Genomic DNA, 14,669 nt, shown 5'->3' with positions numbered 1-14,669 from the left:
GTATAAATTATAATCAATCGATTGTTAGATACACACAAAGATAGAAACTAAATGAATTAATCTTTGCATAAACACGAACTAACCTCATTGAGGAGGAGATGTTCGATGCTGGTCTTTAACGACCCCATTTGATTTCGGTGTTTCATCTAGCTAGGCAAAACTCCAATTGACCTTTTATGATTTTGCAAACTTCACCATTGAGTACATTCTGTGTAAACATGACACATTAAAAAGAACTAAATATTATTTGTGAATTAATTAGTCTCCGTTTCCAAAAAAAAACTTTAAAATGATGTAACCACGTCGTTGAATGAATGGCAGATACAGAGCAAAGTGGCCAAATGAATGAGCAATAAATATGGATCTAGAAGAGACACCAAACCAAGCCGTCCTAAAGGAAAGACTTGCTGAAAATGTTTGCAATAAGTGATAACATGCTGATGGGACCAAACCTCACCAACAATGTGCTGTGTCATATTGGTTTTTGGTCCTTTTGGAGCCCAAACAAACACCCCATCCTCACATGCAAAGTGCAACATCAAGTCTCGTGATATGCTTTTCTAAACCAACACCGTTTTTTTTTTTAAATGAAACATATATGTTGATAGAATGTGAATAAATTTTGATTATAATGCACGTTTTTCAAGCAAGGAGTTTGCCAGACACATTATTGACTGAAATGGCAGGTATTTCAAGGAAAGAAGATTGAAAATCTTCCCCAAAATGGAAATTTTTTCAATCGAAAATTGCACATTATCTTTTTTTTTTATCAGAATTTTTTCATAAAACTCATATTAGGATTTAGAGGCAATAGTATTGTTACGGAATGTGAACAAAAAAAAATTTACGTGATGTCACCCTCATCCACATCACATGTATCCTATGCATCTGTGCCATTCCTCTGCCATTATATACCAGAAATCATCCATCAGTCCACTGCCCAATTGCCTCTACCAAGCACTCACACACCATGTTTTCTTTCCCTCCATTATTATCTTCTTTCCTTAAGCTTTTGCTAACCTTTTTAGCTCTGTTTAATCTTCTTCTTCAAGTTGATTTTGTATCTGCGGAAAGCCCAAGCAAAATTGGCAATGGCTACCGTTTGATCTCCATTGAAGAGTCCTCCAATGGCGGCCTTGTTGGCTTTCTTCAACTGAATCAGAAAACCGACACTTATGGGCCTGATATCCCCCTCTTGCATCTCTATGTCAAGTAAGATTTTTCATTCTATTTCAATTTTGCAAACCATTTCACATTCTACAATGTGTCAATGTAGTTAGTTACGTACGTATTCAATAAAAATATGAATAAAGTTTATTAATTTATCTCGTTGGATCCATACATTCAACTACTTAAACTAAATTCTCAACCAAAATCTCATCTTTCTGACAAATTTCCCACTTTTTTTTTCAGGCACGAAACGGATTCCCGCTTGAGGGTTCACATCACAGACGCACAGAAGCAAAGATGGGAGGTTCCTTACAATCTTCTACCAAGAGAAACCCCTCCAATCTCCAAACAATCCATCGCTATCTCTTCAAGAAAAGACACTATCAGCACACCCAAACCCGCAGATTACCCGGGGAACGAGTTCATATTCTCGTACAAAACAGACCCCTTCACCTTCTCCGTGAGAAGGAAATCAAACGGGCAGACCCTTTTCGACTCCACCTCCGAACAAGCCGACCCGTACAACCCATTGGTATTCAAAGACCAATACCTCGAAATCTCCACAAAACTCCCCAAGAACACTTCTTCCCTGTACGGGCTGGGAGAGAACACGCAGCCCCATGGAATCAAGCTCAATCCCTACGATCCTTACACCCTTTACACAACAGATATATCGGCCATAAATCTAAATGCAGATTTGTACGGGTCGCATCCAGTGTACATGGATTTGAGAAACGTGGATGGGGAGGCCTCTGCCCACGCAGTTTTGCTGCTCAACAGCAACGGGATGGATGTGTTCTACAGAGGGGATTCGTTGACGTATAAAGTGATCGGGGGTGTTTTCGACTTTTACTTCTTCTCTGGCCCTTCGCCGTTGGATGTTGTCGATCAGTACACTGCTTTCATCGGACGGCCTGCTGCGATGCCTTACTGGGCTTTTGGTAACTAATCTTTTTTCCTCTTTTAATTAATCAATAATCATGCAATTAAAATTTTTTTTCAAATTTTTTTTTATCATTTTGCTGTTGGGGTTGGGGTTCATTTTTGTTATTTAATCGAAATTTATTCACCACAATTGAATATAGAAAGTCGAATTAGGATTTGGACCCTTAGGAATAAGACACTTGCTATTGGGGTGAATTGATTAGTCACCAATTATGAAGGTTTGTTTTATACCTATTGGGGTGAATTGATTAGTCACCAATTATGAAGGTTTGTTTTATACTTTCTTGTGGGTATTGATTGTGAGTGAACTTTGTAAAAAGGGATCTTTAATTATGTTATCTTATTTTAGATGAAGTTGTTCGAGTTAGTTGAGTAGATGAACAATTGATTAATGCTTAAGAGTACGATTCTTTCAACACTTTTTAGAGCTAATTCGTCGCAAAAAAAAAAGTTTGCTCAGTGCGGTTTAACTGAGTAGCGATGTTTACAAACTACTGCGTTATGTTGAAGGTTTATATAATGCATATCGAAATATAACGACCGTGAGATTCATTGACATTAGAAAAGCCTCATTTCTATACTAAAATATAACGGTTATTCTTAAATTATCATACTTCTATAACATGATCAAGTATCTAGTGTTCCTCAAGTTGGAAATTTGTTTTCGTATGAAGAAGTAAACAGGGGATTACTCAACAGAATTTCCTCTTTTAGAATTTCCTCTTTAAAAACTCACACTCCTAGTTGATATTTAATGTGCCAGTTTTCAATTACATTAGACGACTTTTGTGACCACCTACAATTTATGTCAAGATTGAGACTTCACGTGTTCATTTAACACAACACCAAGTACTCGTATTCATACCTATTGGATTAAGGTCCCGCCTAATCACATAATCTAGCTAATTGGCTAAGGGAGTGTGTATATGACTCGTGTATTATTTACACCTATTGGATTAAGGTCCCGCCTAATCACATAATCTAGCTAATTGGCTAAGGGAGTGTGTATATGACTCGTGTATTATTTATTTTGAATTTAGCTCTGGTTAGGTGCATGGCGCATTATTATGTCTCGGGAGTTATTCTCAATTAATGATTGGGTCGGCTCTAATTATTTATTATTACCAACCAATATTTTACATTTATACCATGGAAAAGTATCTATTTGTTTATATACAATAAATATTTAGATAATATTTGAAAATTTTAAAAATAAGTGATTATAGATTAAAATGTTTATCTTTTAGACGTGCAAGATGAGATGACTCCTCAATGGTACTCCCAGTTAGGGCTGACATACCGTACCGAAATACAGGAATTTTGGCATACTGTACTGAAATTTTTTCGATATACAGACATTTTTTTGGTATATCGAATTTTTTCTCGGTATTTATACAATATCAATATAAATTTTTTTATACCAAAGTTTCGGAATTTTACTATCGGTATCGGTATGAATTTTTTTCATACCAATATTTGTAGTAAGGTATACCGAAAAATCACAACTACTCTCAATCATCGGATAAATTATAATAATCTTTGATTATATATATATATATATATTTATATATATATATATAGTTTTATTATGATGCTCACCTATCATGCCCACCAATGATGTGACACTACTCTATTGGATGTAATAAATATGTGATAAATTGTAGGTCCAATAGAATAGTGCAACATCGTGGGCATAATAGGTGAACAGAATAGTAAATATATATATATATATATATATATATATGTGTATATGTCACACACGAGGGAATACAAACACGATAGGACCACAAGGAATTAGCAAGTCTGTCCACTCTGTGAGGACAATTTGGGGATTCGGAAATCAGACTTTGATTACAAAACAAACAGGATGAGAAAATGATTGAACGGCCATATCCTGCTTTTTTAACATATATATAAAACTTTGTAACTCGAACCAAATTTTTGGCTTAACAATATTTATATCAGTAAATAAAATACAAATGTCTTGGTAAATGTGGCAAGTTTCTACATAATCTTGCGTGAAAGGGATAGACCGTATGTGATGGTTTTATTGAATTAATAATTACTATAAGTCATTAATACACATCTCAATATTTTAATGTGAAAAGGCACATTCGAGTCAAAAATCTTGTAAGAACAATCTTAAAAAATGGAAATGTGTTGTGAAAAAGTAAAAATTTACGGTAAAAAGTAAAAACTCAAAAACTTAAAATTCTACACTTTATAAAATTTTTCTCTCTTCACAATTGTGTTTTTCTACACAAATGGAGAGACCTATTTATAGATCTCAATTGGAGATTAGTCAAAAATTAATACATCATTAATTACATCATCACACACTAATTTTCAATATTTTACGACTCAATTTTCAACTTTCAACCTTCAACATTCAACAATAAATAATAATATATATTTATATATATTTTCAACACTCCCCCTTGTGATGATGATCATGATAGAATGACTATCTCCATTACGTGTTGTATACTGTCTCGTTAAAAACCTTACTAGGAAAAACTCATTGGGACAAAAACCATAGTAAGGAAAAAAGAGTGCAGCCACGTAAACTCCCCCTGATGTCAACATGAATGATTCTTCACATATTTCGTAGATTGCGCATCCCAATATTATAAATGTGTTTTCTGAATATCGCCGTGGGAAGTGCCTTTGTGAAGAGATCGGATGAGTTCTCACTTGATTGAATGTAACAGATATCAATATCTTTATTCTTCTCCAGCTCTTGAGTGTATGCAAAGAATTTAGGAGGAATATGTTTAGTTCTGTCACTTTTGATGTATCCTTCTTTCATTTGGGCAACACATGCGGCATTATCTTCATACAGTGTGATTGGATTCTTGTCCACTGATAATCCGCAAGAAGTTTGGATATGCCGAGTCATTGATTTAAGCCAGACACATTCACGGCTTGCTTCATGTAGTGCAATAATCTCGGCATGATTTGATGAAGTTGTAACAAGTGTTTGTTTCTGTGATCGCCAAGAGATTGCAGTGCCTCCACGAGTAAATACATATCCGGTTTGGGAACGTGCCTTATGTGGATCAGATAAGTATCCAGCATCAGCATAACCAATTATTCTCTGATTTGTATCTTTTGGATACAAAAGTCCCAAATCCGTCGTTCCTCGTAAATAACGGAATATATGTTTAATTCCGTTCCAGTGCCTCTTCGTTGGACATGAACTGAATCTTGCCAATAAATTTACTGCAAAAGATATGTCTGGTCTAGTGCAATTTGCAAGATACATAAGGGCACCAATGGCACTTAGATATGGTACTTCAGGACCAAGAACAACTTCATCATCTTCACATGGACGAAATGGATCCTTTTCTATATTCAATGATCTGACAACCATTGGAGTACTTAAAGGATTTGATTGATCCATATTGAAACGTTTAAGGACCTTCTCTGTATAATTAGACTGGTGAACAAAAATTCCACATTCTTTTTGTTCAATTTGTAAACCAAGACAATACTTGGTTTTTCCAAGGTCTTTCATTTCAAATTCTTCCTTCAAGTACATCATAACTTCTTGAATTTCTTTATTCGTTCCAATGATGTTTAAATCATCAACATATACAGCAATAATTACACATCCGGATGTTGTTTTCTTGATGAAAACACAAGGGCATATTGGATCATTTACATATCCCTTTTTCATCAAGTGCTCACTTAGCCGATTATACCACATTCGGCCAGATTGCTTTAACCCATATAATGATCTTTGCAATTTTACAGAATAAAATTCTCTGGGTTTTGAACTTTGTGCTTCAGGCATCTTAAATCCTTCAGGGATTTTCATGTATATATCACTATCAAGTGATCCGTATAAGTAAGCTGTAACAACATCCATAAGACACATTTCCAAATTTTCAGACACTGCCAAACTAATCAAATATCGAAACGTAATTGCATCCATAACAGGAGAATATGTTTCTTCATAATCAATTCCAGGTCTTTGAAAAAAAACCTTGTGCAACAAGTCGAGCTTTATATCTCACTATTTCATTTTTCTCATTTCTCTTTCGAATAAAAACCCATTTGTACCCAACAGGTTTAACACATTTAGGTGTAAGGACTATAGGTCCAAAAACACTACGTTTATTTAGCGAATTTAATTCAACCTGGATGGCATCTTTCCATTTTGACCAATCCTTTCGAGTTTTGCATTCACCAAAAGATTTTGGTTCATTATCTTCATTTACGATGTCACATGCCACATTGTACGAAAATATCTCATCAATATCTTGTACATTCTTTCGGTTCCATATTTTTCCAGTATTAATATAATTGATAGAGATTTCATGATTCTCGTCAGTTTGTGGTTCTGACAAAATATTTTCATCACCGTGTGTTTCTTCTGGAACACCATTTTCTATTTTCTGATCATCATTTTTCTCTATGTATTTTCTTTTCCGAGGATTTTTATCCTTTGAACCGATTGGCCTTCCACGCTTCAGGCGTTTTATGACATCATGAATGTCTTCATTTTGTTTCTTTGGAATTTCAACTCGAGCAGGGGCATTTACAGCAGGTATATATGATTTTGTTACCCCTTTTGTGTCTGCAAATGCATCTGGCATTTGATTTGCTATTCTTTGCAAATGCACAATTTGCTGTACATCTTTATCACATTGTTTAGTTCTAGGATCCAAATGTAATAATGATGGTACATACCATGTGATTTCTTTTTCGATGTGTTTCTTTTCTCCCCCTAACATTGGGAAGTTATTTTCCTCAAAATGACAATCAGCAAACCGTGCTGTAAACACATCGCCTGTCTGAGCCTCAAGATATCTAATGATTGATGGACTATCATAGCCGATATAAATACCATTCTTTCTTTGAGGTCCCATTTTTGTTCTTTGAGGTGGTGCAATAGGCACATATACCATACATCCAAAAATTCTCAAATGAGAAATATCTGGTTCTTTGCCAAATACAAGCTGCAATGGGGAGTGTTTATGATATGCACTTGGCCTGATGCGAATCAATGCAGCAGCATGTAAAATTGCATGTCCCCATATAGAAATAGGGAGTTTCGTTCTCATAATCATTGGTCTAGCAATCAATTGCAGACGTTTAATCAATGATTCAGCTAATCCATTTTGTGTATGAACATGAGCTACAGGATGTTCAACAGTAATTCCCATCGACATACAATAGTCGTTAAAAGTCTGGGAAGTAAATTCTCCAGCATTATCAAGTCTTATTTTCTTGATCGTATATTCGGGAAATTGATTCCGCAATTTTATTATTTGAGCCATCAATTTTGCAAATGCCACATTTCGAGTGGACAATAAACATACATGTGACCATCTGCTAGAGGCATCGATCAATACCATAAAGTATCGAAATGGTCCACATGGTGGATGAATTGGCCCACAAATATCACCTTGAATACGTTCAAGAAATATGGGTGATTCCTTTTGGATTTTAGCTGGTGATGGTCTTATAATAAGTTTCCCCAGAGAACATGCTTTACACTGAAACTTATTATTCTGAAAGATCTTCTGGTCTTTCAGTGGATGACCTCTTGTATTTTCTATAATCCTTCGCATCATTATTGAACCAAGATGTCCCAATCGATCATGCCAATTTGTTAGTATTGAAGAATTTCCAATAACCATATTTGATTCGATTGGACTTATATGTGTATAATGCAATCCAGTAGGGAGCATTGATAATTTCTCAACTACATATTTCTTTCCTGATTTATATGTAGTAAGACACATATATTTCTCATTTCCTTCGGTTATTGTTTCCGTATCATAACCATGAGAATATATATCATTAAAACTCAACAAATTTCTTTGTGATCGTGGTGAATATAAAGCACTATTTATCAAAAATTTTGTACCATTAGGTAACAAAAATTGTGCTTTGCCACATCCTTCAATCAAGTCTACAGGACCTGATATTGTATTCACCATTGTTTTTGTTGGTTTTAATTCCAAGAAATATTTTTCATTTCTGAGGATAGTGTGCGTTGTACCACTATCTGATATGCAAACTTCCAGTGCATTATTTCCATCTTTGATCATAGCATTTTCCATAATGATCTTCAAAAACAATATGCAATAAAATGAATTAAGAAAGATACATGCAAATTATAATATGTTACAATTTAATTTCAGAATAAAACAATACATGCAAAATATAATATGTTTTACAATATAAAAATTACATTGTTACATTCTTTTCCCACCAGTACATTTAATCAATATCTTCGAAATCATTCAAAAAGTAGGCAGCATCTAAATTCATTGAACCACTTGCATGGTCAATGTTTTCAGTAAAATTGGTCTCTTTTTCTTTCCCCTTTATTGAATCTTTATAGAGCTTACACAGATGCTCAGGGGCTCGACAAGTTCTTGACCAATGTCCTGGAGTGCCACATCTATAACAAACACTCTCAGTTCTTTTTGGATGATTTTCATTTTCACCCGTATTATCATGCTGCCTCTTTTGTGGGTGGTTCGTGACGTTCCTTTGAGATGAGTTATTGAAATAACTATCTCTTTTATTTTCAAATCCACGGCCTCGACCACGACCGCGATCATTTCTACGCCCACGTCCACGCCCACGTCCTCGTCCACGACCTCGACCAAAATCTTGTCTATATCTTTGATTTTGGTTTTCATTTTTACTTACGACATTTGCTTCAGGAAATGCCGTTGAACCAGTAGGTCTGGACTGATGATTTCTCATGAGCAATTCATTATTCTTTTCCGCCACGAGTAAACATGCGATGAGTTCTGAGTATCTTGAAAATCCACGCACTCTATATTGCTGTTGTAGAGTTATATTTGATGCGTGAAATGTGAAAAATGTCTTTTCAAGCATTTCCATCTCAGTAATATTATGCCCACAAAATTTCAGCTGTGAGACAATTCGATACATCGCAGAATTATAATCACTCACCTTTTTAAAATCTTGGAATCTTATAGTATTCCATTCATCTCGTGCGGTCGGAAGTATAACTTCCCGTATATGCTCAAAACGTTCTTTTAACCCTTTCCACAAAATCATTGGGTCTTTTTCGGTCAAATATTCACATTTCAACCCCTCATCAAGATGTCTGCGTAAAAATATCATCGCTTTTGCTTTATCTTGTGAGGATGATATGTTATTTTCTTTGATAGTTTCGTTAAGACCCAATGACTCGAGATGCATTTCTACATCGAGGGTCCATGGCATATAATTCTTTCCGGTTATATCAAGTGCAATGAATTCGAGTTTCGCCAAGTTCGACATGGTGGTACTAGAAAATAACAATGCATTTTATTAGTTAATTTCCATAAATATGACAATACAAAATAATGGAAGAACGTAAATTACAAGTGCGTATACAAATAGAAAAAAAATATGTGTTGGAAAATCGCTGGTGAGTAAAAGACTCGTGAGCATGATGATCATAGTCGTTATGAAAAATATCCTTATAAATGTCATCATCTCCATCTTCGAAAAAAACCGAGGATAAAATATTTTGAGAGAAAGAATGAATTTGGTGTGATTGAAAATGAATTTGAGTGAACAAATTTATAGGGCAAAAACTAGCCGTTTTGTTACCGTTTGTGACCGTTGGGGGTAAAGAAAAAATTGAGTATGTGTTGAATAAAAATTCGTGATAATCATGTAATGCATATAATGATAATCATAATTAAATAATTATGTATATCATATCACATTATTATAAGGTCAGTGTCGTAGACAACCTTTTATATAATGTTGTGAAATTATACCAATATAGTTAGTATAAAGTCAGGTATAGTATATCATATCACATTATTATAAGATCGGTGTCGTAGACAGCCTTTTATATAATGTTGTGAAATTATACCAATATAGTTAGTATAAAGTCAGGTATAGTATATCATATCACATTATTATAAGATCGGTGTCGTAGACAGCCTTTTATATAATGACATGAAATTATATATTAATATAGTTAATATATATACATAATAAATATATATCACGTTATTGTTTAAAAACCTTAGAGGCTTTTATACTTGTCGTATCCCTTACCGGGAGTGTGAGATGTCGTCTTAACATCCTCCCAGGATTTATAACAAGTTTTGAAAAAAACTTATTTTTTTCATAACATGATATTATATATTAATATATACACAATAAAAATATATAAACAGTAAAATAAAAATTCTTACTTGTTGAATATTTTTGACTTCTTCTTGTATTTTGGAGCGTCGGAAAATATAGAGAACCTTCGAGCGATCGTGCTGATAACGTGTTGTGAAAAAGTAAAAATTTACGGTAAAAAGTAAAAACTCAAAAACTCAAAATTCTACACTTTATAAAATTTTTCTCTCTTCACAATTGTGTTTTTCTACACAAATGGAGAGACCTATTTATAGATCTCAATTGGAGATTAGTCAAAAATTAATACATCATTAATTACATCATCACACACTAATTTTCAATATTTTACAACTCAATTTTCAACTTTCAACCTTCAACATTCAACAATAAATAATAATATATATTTATATATATTTTCAACAAAATGTACATATATCTTGATTGATGGTACATAATTTCAGGCTTGTGGAATTAACTATGCGTGGCATTTTGTGATCCACACTCTTTGATTTCCGTTGATAGTGCTTAAAAAAAGTGGCTTTTTGGTCCACCTTCTTTGTTTTCTTTCTTTTTTTTTCCTTTCATCATGATCCAATTCGATCGCTATTTTTTATTTCGGGAAATATGTTAGTCAAACAAAATGCATTGGGCAAACTATATACGAGAGACTTGCATTAAAAATATTAGTAAGAAGAGTGAAACTCCTGATTATTGATCAAATGTTTATTACTTTATCAATAAGAATACGTCACCACTCGTTTTTCTTCACTTTCACGTGTTTATATTTTTCTGTCTTTTTACCAACATTTTTAATTAACGACCTAATAAAAGTTAAATTTTATTTTCGTTAATAACTGTGTTTTTTTTTGTTCCTTTTGATTCTTACGTAAACAATTTTATTTTTTTGGAAATGTTTAGCAGTTATTTTGATATGGCCCACATGAAAACAAAGTGTAACAATCAAGCTTAAATGGTTTTGTTTGCTCCTTCGTTTTGGATTTTTCTACTTTTTTCTCTCTTTAAAAGTGGTCACTATATACACAATTTAATGATAATAATAAAATATTGGCGCAAAGCTGATTTACCCGCGAAAATGCTATTGGCAGTTTTGGCACTGTGCATACCTCCTTTTCCTTGTGAAGCCTTCCTAGTTCCTTCTTTTGGGATGTATTTTAGGGGAATGCTAAAGACATCCATCATATGTATTTTCCTTTTATTTAAAAAAATAAAATTCTAATATTCACTTTATTTGCACGCTAGTTTTTTTTTTTTTTTTTTTGTGTAAATTGTTTTTTTTTCACTTACCGTCGGTGCATAAAGATTATGGTTTTTGCATTATTTAAAGGGACTAGTAGGACTGAGTTTTGTATCCACTGTGTACACGTTATGTTGACATCAATGCAAGAAAGTGGTGGTACTTTGTATTTTGTAAGGTAGAAAGCATGCAGTGATATAAGGCCCATGGGATTCGAGAGTCAAAAAAGTCGAGAAAAAAGTTTTTCTAGGCATTATTATTTGTGCTTTGGTTTCTTGCTATCAAGCTTGAAAATTTTTCTTTTCCTTTTTCTTTTCTAATTAATGTAGTAGGAATCCTCAGCCACTATTAATCGGTGATCCCGAGTAAAATCTCGTACTATAAAGAGTGTGCAAACCAGCTACATTTACGGCATAAGTGGAGCCTCCTCACGTTCTTTAAACACATTTTAAGATAATATACCTATAATTCCATTTTTTTTTAATCATCATCTCGATCGTCTGTCTTACTTAGAAATGTTAATCAGAGCAACTCCAAATAATGGTTTTTCCTTACATGATTATCATCATAAAAATACTTGTCATGGAGGAATTGTGAGTTGCATCTTATAATAAATTAGGTACAAGAAGGTCTAGCTTGTTATGGCCAATAAAGAAGGAACTACTAGCATATACCATATATGGTGACCTTGCTTGCTTTCTTTTTTCAATGATTCCACAGGATTCCATCAATGCAGATGGGGGTACCACAACTTATCGGTAGTTGAGGATGTAGTAGAAAACTACAAGAACGCCAAAATCCCACTTGATGTGATATGGAATGATGATGATCACATGGACGGACACAAGGATTTCACGCTTAACCCCACGAATTACCCTCGACCCAAACTCCTAGCATTCTTGGAAAAAATCCATGCCCAAGGCATGAAATACATTGTCATAATCGACCCTGGAATTGGTGTCAACGCTAGTTATGGTGTTTACCAAAGAGGCATAGCGAACGACGTCTTTATCAAGTATGAAGGCAAGCCCTACTTGGCTCAAGTTTGGCCGGGAGCAGTCAATTTCCCTGATTTTCTCAACCCGAAAACTGTTGAATGGTGGGGTGATGAGATCCGACGTTTCCACGAGCTTGTGCCGGTTGATGGGCTTTGGATCGATATGAATGAAGTTTCAAACTTTTGCTCTGGTTTGTGTACTATTCCGGAGGGGAGGATTTGCCCCAATGGAACAGGACCAGGTTGGGTTTGTTGTCTAGATTGCAAGAACATAACGAAAACGAGATGGGACGATCCACCATACAAGATCAATGCTTCTGGGATACAAGCTCCTATAGGGTACAAAACTATGGCAACTAGTGCATATCATTATAATGGAGTTTTGGAATATGATGCACATAGTATATATGGTTTCTCACAATCAGTTGCGACTCACAAGGGTCTCCGGCAGCTTGAGGGAAAACGTCCCTTTATACTTTCGCGTTCAACTTATGTCGGGTCGGGACACTATGCTGCACATTGGACAGGGGATAACAAAGGAACGTGGGAAGATTTAAAGTATTCGATTTCCACGATGTTGAATTTCGGAATATTTGGAGTTCCAATGGTTGGCTCGGATATATGTGGATTCTATCCAGCTCCCACAGAAGAGCTTTGCAACCGTTGGATTGAACTCGGGGCATTTTATCCTTTTTCAAGGGATCATGCTAACTTTTACTCTCCAAGGCAAGAGCTTTATCAGTGGGAAACAGTGGCCATATCTGCAAGAAATGCACTAGGAATGAGGTACAAACTTTTGCCATATTTTTATACATTGAACTATGAGGCTCATACTACTGGAGCCCCTATAGCTCGACCCCTCTTTTTCACATTCCCTATTGAAACGAAGTTGTATGATTTGAGCACTCAATTCTTGCTCGGGAAAAGTGTGATGGTTTCTCCAGTATTAGATCAGAACAAAACCGAAGTGAAAGTCCTATTTCCGCCGGGGTCTTGGTACAATATGTTTGATATGACCAAGGTTATTGTTTCCAAAGAGACACATTACCTCACGCTTGATGCACCATTACATGTTGTCAATGTCCATGTGCATGAAAACGCGATTATACCAATGCAACAAGGCGGATTGATTTCTAAAGAAGCAAGAACTACGCCTTTTACAATTGTAGTCACCTTCCCCTTGGGGGGAAGTCAAGGAGAGGCGAAGGGGAATCTTTTCTTAGACGACGATGAGAAGCTGGAGATGAAACTTGGGAGTGGCTACTCTACTTACATCGATTTCTATGCGACGGTCAGTAAAGGGTCGGTGAAGGTATGGTCATCTGTTCAAGAAAGCAAGTTTGCATTAGAGGGAGGATGGACCATCGAGAGGGTAACCGTGCTCGGTTTGACTGGGGTCGAGAGTTCTTTGGCGATCCAAGTTGATGGAAATGAGCTTAAAGATACGTCTAAAGTCGAATTTACGACAAGGGAACATCAACTTTTGGAGAGATTGGAAGATGGAGGGGATAAGATGAAGAATGTGATGGTGGAGATTGGAGGGTTGGAGTTGCCTTTGGGGAAGAAGTTTTCTGTGTCATGGAAAATGGGAATTAATTAAAGCTTGAAGAAGATGTGATTTGGGATGAAATCATAAGCATTAAATTATTATGATTTTGTAGTTTTCTTTTCAATTTTTTTTTTTAAAATTTTAGTGTTGATCTAGGTTTTTGGTCGGAAATTGGTTGGAATATGAAGCTTCAATTATGCCCATGCAGGAGACATGCTGATTTTCAGTCTCCTTTCGTTGTAGTTTTTGAATAAAGTGAAGCTATTTTCAACTTTCAAGAATATTCCAATTCCATGACGTGCCACCTTCGAATTAATTGTTCAAATTTGGCCAACTTAGCTCTGATCCATAAAACTTAATGTTCTTATCCCCAAAAACAAAGCACGATTATCTTGTGAAAAAAAAACAGAGTAAAAGTTTTATAGATTAATTAAGTCAATATCATAAAAATTTATGTTTAAAAAAGAGATATTAATTGATCGATAAATTAATAATTTATTATTTGAAAGTTTTTTTTTTATAAAGGAAATGAATATTAGTTTAATTATATAAAAAAAACTTTATTGTCTTTATCTTATTATTATATTAATATAAAATTTAAAAAATTCCATTGCACATGTTTTAAAAAAATA

The 14,669-nt window shown here is 34.6% G+C and overlaps 1 protein-coding gene across 1 annotated transcript; it reads left to right on the top strand.

Moving 5' to 3' along the window:
• The first annotated feature begins 873 nt into the window (after positions 1-873).
• On the top strand, positions 874-14,293 carry LOC140882904 (alpha-xylosidase 1-like). Its single transcript, XM_073289154.1, has 3 exons — positions 874-1,212; positions 1,414-2,111; positions 12,212-14,293. The coding sequence occupies exons 1-3, from the start codon at positions 971-973 to the stop codon at positions 14,086-14,088; spliced, it is 2,817 nt and encodes a 938-aa protein (XP_073145255.1). The 5' UTR covers positions 874-970; the 3' UTR covers positions 14,089-14,293.
• Positions 14,294-14,669: the final 376 nt, after the last annotated feature.

Source organism: Henckelia pumila, chromosome 1 (genome assembly GCF_033568475.1).
Source record: "Henckelia pumila isolate YLH828 chromosome 1, ASM3356847v2, whole genome shotgun sequence".
NCBI lineage: Eukaryota > Viridiplantae > Streptophyta > Magnoliopsida > Lamiales > Gesneriaceae > Henckelia > Henckelia pumila.
Note: the sequence above shows the minus strand (reverse complement) of the source record. Positions and strands in the feature narration are given on the sequence as shown.